The sequence below is a fragment of the Etheostoma cragini genome, chromosome 9 (genome assembly GCF_013103735.1).
Source record: "Etheostoma cragini isolate CJK2018 chromosome 9, CSU_Ecrag_1.0, whole genome shotgun sequence".
In the NCBI taxonomy this organism is placed as follows: Eukaryota; Metazoa; Chordata; class Actinopteri; order Perciformes; family Percidae; genus Etheostoma; species Etheostoma cragini.
In genome coordinates this window covers 22,205,643-22,215,433 of record NC_048415.1, presented here as the reverse complement: position 1 = coordinate 22,215,433, position 9,791 = coordinate 22,205,643, and the positions used below count along the sequence as shown (strand labels likewise).

At 40.2% G+C, this 9,791-nt stretch overlaps 1 protein-coding gene across 1 annotated transcript in view; it reads left to right on the top strand.

Annotated features, from left to right (window-relative positions):
• Positions 1 to 3,792: 3,792 nt before the first annotated feature.
• Positions 3,793 to 9,791, top strand: part of slc1a7b (solute carrier family 1 member 7b) — a 78,666-nt gene continuing 72,667 nt past the window's right edge. The window contains exon 1 of the mRNA XM_034880433.1: positions 3,793 to 3,933. Coding sequence (XP_034736324.1) covers positions 3,793 to 3,933 — 141 coding nt within the window. The remainder of the gene's footprint in view (positions 3,934 to 9,791) is intronic.

The window sequence follows — 9,791 nt, the reverse complement described above, 5'->3', positions numbered from 1 at the left end:
AATCCCTTGATTTCGAGGGCCAAGGGGTAGGGGTAGGGCCAAGGGGTAGGGGTAAGACGGGGAAATGGGATTAGGCCTAATACTGTCGGTTTAAGATATGAGGCTAGAGGGCCCAGCTCAGTAGGGGGGGTCTCATTTGAGCAACCAGGTCCAAACATTATCACCTCTGTTTTCTTATCATTAAAATTTAAAAAGTTTAAGGCCATCCATGCTTTAATATCCTCCAGACATGCTAAAAGAGGTGTAATAGAACAGGTGTCATGTCGTTTTAAGGGTACATAGATCTGGCAGTCGTCTGCATAACAATGGAAAGAAATAACATGTTTTCTAAGAATAGACCCAAAAGGAAGCAGATACAATGAAAAAAGCAAGGGACCTAAAATTGAACCCTGGGGAACACCACATGACAGTGGAGCAGCATGGGATTCAAACTCAGCCATTTGAACATGAAATGTTCTATCAGACAGGTAAGATCTAAACCACTCCAGGACAGTGCCACAGAGGCCTACTTGGTGCAGTAACCTTGAGATTAGAATGCTGTGGTCTACAGTATCAAAGGCAGCGGTAAGGTCCAACAGGACCAAGATTACATTATTACCGGAATCGCATGCTAAGAGGATGTCATTGCAGACCTTCAACACTGCTGACTCCGTGCTGTGTAGGGTTTTAAATCAAGATTGAAAAACCTCTAAAAAACCCTGCTCATCAAGAAAAGACTTTGGTTGTAAATACACAATTTTCTCCAAGATTTTAGATACAAATGGGAGCTTGGATATTGGCAGAAAATTATTCAACACAGTAGGATCTAAACCAGGTTTCTTTATCAGGGGTGTCACTACAGCATGCTTAAAGTCTGCAGGAACCACACCGGATGACAGGCTACCATTTACAATAGCAAGTACCCAGTACCAAATAGTGGGAAAAACTTCTCTAAACAGCCGTGGTGGAAGAACATCACAGGGAGAGCCAGAAGGCTTAATATGAGTAACCACATTCTTCAAATGTGATAGCATCACAGGCTCAAATTGATTAAAAACAACAGGGCAAGCAGTACAAACAGAGGGATCTAAACCAGGATAAGAGGTGAGCGCCCTCGCAGAGGCGACCTTATCAATAAAAAATTGCATAAAATTGTTACAGAGTGCAATGGAGGATTCCAAACCAGCAGTTTGTGGAGCGTTAAAAAGAGAGTCAATAGTACTAAAAAGCATTCGTGGATGATAACACTACTTAAAACGTACATTTAAACTGCTACGGACTGAGTGTTTTAACCCACAACAGAGAGAAACAGAAAATGAGGCCCAGTAGGCTTATTTTCTTTTGCCCATGTCTCTTCTTACTCGATGTGGGCGCTGCAAAAAAGTTATCCAGTGACATATTTGACACTTATTACAGCTGTTGCGGTGAGTCACCCGGCAAAATTGTTACTTCAAATAGTTTTTTTGCGTCGACCCAGTGGGGAGGCCAAAAGGTGCGTCTATCTAGATGCAAGCATCACGTGATCCCCAGCATTAATGCCTTTTTGAGAATAGTCAGGGGATTAGCAGAAATGCATTTGACTGGACTTTCATATGTTCTGCCTTGGCCTATAAACCTGGAGTACATTAGGAAATACAGTAGATATACAGTACAGCACAGCAGTTACATACATTGTGTCTAGTTACTTTCAGAGAGTCATGGAGTTGGAGGCCAATCAAGTCCTGCATGAAATTATCTATGTTGACGAGGTTGGCTTCAATTTGGCGAAAAGGCGTCGCCGTGGGAGAAACATATTTGGCAAAAGGGCCACAGTTACCGTGCCGGGCCAGAGAGGGCCAACATCACCATGTGCGCCGCAATCTCCAACAATGGTGCACTCCTGCATAAATGTGAGATTGGCCCTTACAACACCAAACGCCTTCTTCTGTTTTTAGAAGACCTGCTCAAAAGACTGGTGCCAGAGGCAGAAAGGGGGCAGGTGGGAGACCTGTCCCCTTTCCAATATATGTGATCACATGGAACAATGTGGCATTCCACCATTTCCGTACAATCACAGCCTGGTTTGACGCCCATCCAAGGATGATGTCCCACTTCCTTGCCCCTTACTCTCCTTTTCTCAACCCCACTGAGGAGTTTTTCTCAGCCTGGAGATGGAAGGTTTTTGACCATCGTCCGCATGACCAAATGTCCCTCCTGGATGCAATGGATGCTGCATGCCAAGACATCACAGCTGAACACTGCCAGGGGTGGATAAGGCATGCAAAAAGATTTTTCCCACAATGCCTTGCCAGAGAAGATATCAGGTGTGATGTGGATGAGAACATGTGGCCAAATGCAGAAGACCGAGCAGATTAGAAGATTACTTTTTTAAATTATTATTCAGGTGTTCTTTCTGTTTGTATATCTTGCAGTAATATCCTTCTGCAAATAAAGTCTTTACTGCAGCAATTCTATCTCTGTCTTTGTTTTCATAAACTGTACATTCTATAAAGCTACTCTGAGCTGGTCATTCATTTTTTGTATTGAATTTCTTCAACAAAAGAAACAAGATGCATGTGCAAAACACAATCTATGATCAATACAATATACAGTGTATTGTATAAGGGCATACCTGACACATCTAAAATAAGGAAGTTTTTGTAATGTCAGCTGATGATAGTGTTTTTTTTGTCATTGTGTTATGATTGACTAAATGTTCCTATTGGAAGAGAACATGTGTTAGTGTTTGGAATAATTATTTGATTTTGAAACATGTTTGCAGTGTTTTGTTAGACATAGTGTGTTGTGTTAGAGTATTATTGTATTTTGAAAATTAGTTTTGGAGTTGACAATGTGTGATTTTGAGCATGAAATTAACTGTTTTGCCAATTGAGTTTAGAAAACTTGTTAAATGTATTGAAAAATCTGTCATAGCAATTGTGAAAAACTGTAAATTGTTCCTTTTCCAGCCAGGACCAGCCCAAAGAGTCCTCTTTTAGAACATTTGATCATGTGATTGAAAGAACCTCAACACAGTGTGCTTCCTAGATGGGAATCAGCTGTGATTTCATCAATTGCATAACTTCAAGAAGGGTTTAGGGTTTCTCATTTGCAATGGGAAAAAAACAGGGAATACATTTGTTTTTCAATTCACAATATGAATAGTTGTTCACTTTGACTTTAGTCTGTAAGGTTAGGTTTAGAGAATAGTGTTATCTGTTCTGACAAACTGTTAATGCATTGTTAAAATTCGCAGTAAAAATCTATTGTTTTGGTCTTGTTTGAGTTTGTGTGCAAAAGGCGTTTAAGCATTTTAAATTTGTGTCGATTGTATGCATTATGTGTTAAAGCAACAAGAAATGTGTTAATGGTATAGCTTACACATGCGGATGTAGTGCCAACTGTGTTAAGAGTTTTGGAAAATTGTTAAAAGTATTGAAAAATCTGTCATAGCAATTGTAAAAAACTGTAATACAGTAGTGTACTAACAGGACTGGTGATGTTAACCCTCCGGGACATGGTTGCCAGATGTTCCGCCCCCCTGGCGTTGGGTCAGCTCACACAGGGCCGCATGGGTGGAGCAGGGTGGGAGGGGATGCCTGGGAAGTGAGAGGATCTTCTAGCTTAGTGCAGATTGCTGTAGCGAGAGAACGAGAGGGATGCTGATTCTGAATCCGCTTTAAAACATCACAGAGGATTTAATATCTCACATAGCATCTCACCCAGTCCTGGAGTTTTGTTTCATCTGCCCTTTTTTGCTTGTGTTCTTATTACAAACCTGGATTTTAGGCTTTGGGTTAGGTACATTTATGGGTTGCTGACAGCTGACTCACGATGGCCGTGGCTTTGGACGCAGTGTGGGTAAGGGTGAAAAATGTCTGCAAACAAAATGGGCTCCTCATCATGTCTGTACTGGCTGTGGTCATCGGGTGTCTTTTGGGATTCTTCCTGAGGACACAGCGCCTCACAGAGCAGGTTGGTCTGTCTCCCTCTATTGAGCCAGTGTGACGTCATTCATGGAGAAAATGGAGATTTTCCCTGTGCCTCTAATACCTGTGGAGCATTACACTGAGTGCTTCACCAGATGCATTCTCTTGCTTTACTGAAGCTATACACCCTCCCCCGCCGGTCTATGCGAATACTGCAACTCCTCACACCCTAAGTACAAGCTTTATCAAAGAGGAGAGTTTGAAGTTTTAAATTATAGTGTCACACAGTTGGTAAACTAGGTTATTTTATAAAATCGTAAAGCATAGATGAACATTTTTCAAGTGGAAAGAGCACACTCACATGCCCATTTGTTTTGTCACTGTTTTTAACCAGATCTCAGCAATTACTTTGCTAAGTAAAAGATAGAAATGAGGCCAAAACTACAGCAATAGGATGGAAGTTGCAGAGATGTTCTAGTCAGTCTCTGCGCTAGAGTCCAAGTCATTGAGTTAGAGTACAAGGTGAAATTGTCAGTTTTGCTTAGGAAGGTTCCTAACAGAGTTAAATGACCCAACTGTTACGTTCAAATTGTCTAAATAAGGAAAAGCTTTTTTTTTATCATCTCTTTTATCATAGGATACACTGGACTATCCTTGACAAAGTGAAAGGAGATAATGTATTTTTGATTTTGAACGTCCATTAGTGGATGTACTTTGGTTGTGGTTTTTATACAAGCCGTTACAGGTTTCTACCACACCCTCAATAAACTACTGCCGTCCTTGTGGCAGCAAAATTCAAAGTGACGCAATCATTGAGCATTCATATTCAAAACATTCAAGTGCATAGTAGCGCCGGCAGCCCTAATACTGTAAGCACTGTGACACACATGGTGTAAGCACCATGCATTTAAGATTGTGAGACATTTTAACCCATCTAATAATATTGATTACGCACTGTTTAAGTGGTTTAATATACCGGATAATGCACAAACTTTACTCTCTCTTTACAATGCGTAAAATTACAGTGAGCATGTGTTTACAGAACTGTTAATGAATGGATTGCTGAATCTAAAATTACACAGCGCACTGGATTTTCGGTTTATTTTAAGCCCAGGGCAGCGTCCAAACCAAGTTCAGCTAAAAGATGTATTAACATGTAATTACCAAAGTAATAACTAACTAATGGCTTGATGTAAACCATATATATATCTGGGTAATAATAATTTGAGCCCTGAGGCCATTTTTACAGTTTATTGTCCGTCTGGATTTATTTTATAAGAAAGCTTGTAAAACATCAACCCTGTTGTCTATAGTCAAGATATGAACATCATTTTTTTCAGGACAAACTGGGTTATTAGAATATTTGGGTTGCAGTGAGGTCACTTGCATGTTAAAAATGGTTGTAGGGCCTTAAAGAAAAAAAAAAAAAAAAAACGGAACATGAATCTTCCAGATATGTATTGATATCACAGACAGATAAGTAATACATAAGCCATTTTCCTTTCTAAAACACTTCTCATATGTCTTGGGAGTCGCACTGTGAAGATATAATCATTATAACTTATACAGTTGACAAAATACATAAATTTTTTCAAAGAAAGTCAACTCTCTCTTTGCTCTCATGACATTTACTTATGCCAATAATAACATAATAATGTCATATTTAATGATATTACACCCACAGCAATGCTACACAAGCAAATGCGTGTCAAAAATGTGCGCCTCTTGGCCTTCCATACAGTACAAGAGGGTGACGTTATGTCCCATATATGGGCATACTGGGGCCTCTGTTTCCCTAAACAGACACAGACGAGAGACGGAGCCGCGAGCTAGTGGCAGAAATGAGCCAAAACGCGATGAATTATGGACATAAAGTGGATCAATCTTGGATGTAACAGTTTAGATTTAAAGCCCAACGACCCCGAAAGAGGCTGGAAGTTCCAGGCTCAATAGAAAATCACCTGTAGAGGCTAGAAAGACCCGAAAGAGACATCCGTAACCGCTAACTCGTCAGGTTTTAGACGCAACTTTTGGTGAGTCGCTAGCTGTTATGGTTAATAAATAATTAAACTATGAATCAGAGGTGATGTTTTTACGCACGGGCAAGTGTCTCGGTCTCAGAAGGTTAATATCTATTGTAGTATTGGTGCCATTTAGCAGCACAATTAACTGTAATGTTCTTCTTTTCTTCTGGGGATAGAGTTTGTCCCTGGGATCTGACTTACCATGTACTTCTCCTTCAGAGGGAAATATTGTATTACTAAATTGAACTTTTGAATGTTACTGAAACTTTGTAATGTTCCATCTGATGATCACAAATGACCTGCAACAGCAAACAAGACTAACAGTAAAAAGAACGCTATTTTTATATAGATTTATCAATGCCTTTGCCAAGATCTGATTTTCACCGCAAAGTCACAAAATGATTTTCAGAAGTTAGATGGCGATATACAGTAGAACACAAATTCTGATGGGTCACAGTTTTCATTGCAACACCAGTTAAGATTTCTTTATATAGGCGTAAGCGTATTTTAATTTTATTTCCGAAATGATCTGCCGTAGTTATGGCTGATAGTCGGGCAGGGCCATCACAGAAAAAAAGGAAATTTAAACAAAGAACACCTAAAAACTAAAATGGAAAGTGAAAGACAATGTGTGAAAATCCGAGTCACAGCTCGGTCTGCCTTTCCACAGATGGAGACAATTAAGGAGATTGTAAATGATCAAACCTACCCCGACTTGGCTTTCAGGTGTCTTTTTCAGGTGGCTTTTAAGATGTCTATTTCAGTCAATAAATAACTTTAGATTGCGCAATGTGATTGTACGTCCTTAGCTGACATTAACATCCAACTTCCATTTAGCACGTTTAGAGGTTTTATTCCTTTTTTTCTGTGTTTGTGTTGGATTGCCATTTTCTTTTCCCTTGTCCCACTGTACTTGTGTAAAGCGTCCTTGGGTTTTATGAAATACGCTATATAATTCTATGTTGGTAAGTTGGTACGTTGGTTGCTACAACAACCTCTTAAGGCAGAATTCCGGTCAATTTAAACACATAGCTCTGTTGTTTGTAAATTTGGAGTGCTGTGAGTAAATGCAAACAGACTGCCGGTGATAGAGCACAAATCAGGCTATAAATAACTAAATGTTTGTCCAATCAAAAAAAAAACTTCAAGGAAATGTCTACATAATGACACATACACTGCAAGTCTTATTCAAATTGACCAATCGGGATGCTTTAAATAGACAGTAACTGGACTTTTCTTAAATTGCCGTAAGCTGGACTGAGCTACAAATTACACTGAATTGAAAATAAATGTTTTTGACAAATCAGTTGTAGGCATTTTAAACAGAGTGCACTGTTTTTCCAATCGTTACAAAGCTTGCAGAATACGTTTTACAACGACAATGTATGAAATTACTTTGCAGTTGCTATTGAGAAAAAAGGTTTGAACCAGTGAATCACCGCTTGTGGCTACATTTATTTTACTGCAAATGAATGATTTTTTGTCTGTGAATGTGACCTCTTTATAACGTTAAGTCTGTATTAGGACTTTACAACAGCAGGTGTGGTAAAAACACTACCGCTTTTGTCCAAAGGGGGCACTAGAATCAACACAAACTGAAAGTTTCAAATAGCCACTTTAAATTAAAGACATTAAAAGTCAGAGAAAACTGGGACACAATGTATTGTAAATGGACAGCACTGTTGTTGCCAACTTGGCCTTTGTTTTTGTTGTGAGTGATTTAACTCTAGTTTCAAATCAGGAAGGCTTAGATTAAATTTTGTGACGGTTCTGGACGAGTGGTGAAAAAAAGTTAGGGAACAGCCTAGCTTTGGGTTATTTGGTAGGGATGAGCGAATACAGCATTATCGGTATCTGTATCTGTATCTATTTACCACATGAATTATCTGTATCCGGTATGTTATTTTAAGCATGCAATTGATATGGGTTGATCAAAAGTTGTTATATTTATTGCTGATTAGAAATCTATTTACATGACAGCATCAGCATTGAGTGTCATTGGTGTTGTCGTGGTTACAAACAAACTATATAGGCCTACAGTATATAACAAGTTTTGCAACAATAAATACAGCAATGTGCTTGCAATTATTAAGTAAAATGTAAAACAAGAGTTTTCATACTCAACAATATAACTTTATTTTTTAACTTTAAGTTTTTCTATGATCAGTGTGATCATTTATTTATTTTTGGTTCTTTTTTATTTTCACACTCACAGACAAACACACTCAATTGTTAGTGTGTGTGTCTGTGAGTGAGTAAGAGATACAGAGAGAGAGAGAGAGAGAGAGAGAGAGAGAGAGAGAGAGAGAGAGAGAGAGAGAGAAACAGAGAGAGAGGGGGGCGGTGGGTTGGAATGTGTTTGTGTGTGTATCTTCATTTGTAATATTATTCATTTATACCGCAACTGCCTTTTATTTTTTTTATAAAACACAGCAAGAAAGTTTTAGACACTCAAAAAACTGGTTAGAGCCAGCAGGCAGTTAAAAAAAAAAAAAAAAAAAACTTTGAAGGCAGAGATGCAACCCGAGTCGCATTCTACCAAGCACTATGTCTGAACCAACCCCACGGTTACTAGAAGTCTCCTGGGGACTAGGTAATAGGTCAAACTGAAGTATAAAACAAACCTGAAGCTGAAGAAACCCTAAATGTTAACGGGAAAGCCCCGCGGACCTGAGAGCTGTTCACTTCTCCGTGTTCTGAGTGCGTGTGAGCGGAGTTTCACACAGCAACAGAAGGAATCTGTGTGTGTAGGGAGGGGCGCTGGGACTAGCCAATCACAGAATAGTGTAGGGGAGGGGCGCTGGGACTAGCCTATCACAGAATAGTGTAAGGGAGAGCTGCTGTGACTAGCACTGTGACTAGCCTATCACAGAACGGAGACTTAGTCAGTGGAGACTTTCATTGAATCCGATTACGGATATTGACTCGCATTACTCGTATGAAACTTGTACTCGGCAAAAGTGCTTTATCCATACCGGATACTCGTTTCAGCCGAGTATTCGGCTCATCCCTATTATTTGGCTCAGGTTTTTTTATTCAGGCCCAAGAACCGACAGCTTCGGTCAGTAAGACCCTATTGAAATCCAAATATTTTCCTTCTATTATTAGGACTAGTACACCAACATTTTTGGTAGGCAAAGTCCCTATTGAAATTCAAATGTTTCTTTGTCTTCTTCTTCTTTCTATAATAAGGGCCTGAGCACCAACAGCATCAGTAGGCGAAGGCCCTATTAAATTTCAAATGTTTCAAATGTTTTTCCTTCTTATTTTTATTCTATGCATTTGAGCAGAGAAATGAGGTGAATGAAAATGTATATGCATGTCAGACTTGGTAAAAATTGCGGTCTGAAATGAGTCTCGGGCTTGGGCAGGGAAAAGTGTCTTGATGGCGCATTTTTCAAAAATAAAGCCCCTTCCTTTCACGTAAATATGTAATTTGGTAGGCTTATGCCTCTTGGAGCCCCCGCCTAAACCCCAAAATGTACGGTATGCAAAGGCCTTATTGAAATTCAAATGTTTCCTCTACATAGGATTTTGTTACGGGTAAGAAAGGCGGACTCAGAAGCACAGCTCACACAGAACACGTTTATTGCGGAACCAGGGGAGAGAGAGAGAGAGAGAGAGAGAGGGAGTGAGGAGGCGGACGTGGACACCGGAGCGGAGGACCGGAGGGCTGGAGGGGTAACCGGGACCGAGGAGGCATCGGGGGACCGAGGAGCCAAGGCTGGAGAGGCGAGGGAGAATGCAGGCACGAGGAGACACAGATGAGAGGAGTGAAGGCTGGCGGAGAGGCTGGTACAATAGCCGGGATGAAGAGGGGGCGCCGAGGGAGAGGGTCCGGGGTCCGAAGCCAGCTGACCGGAGGGAAGGATAACTGAAA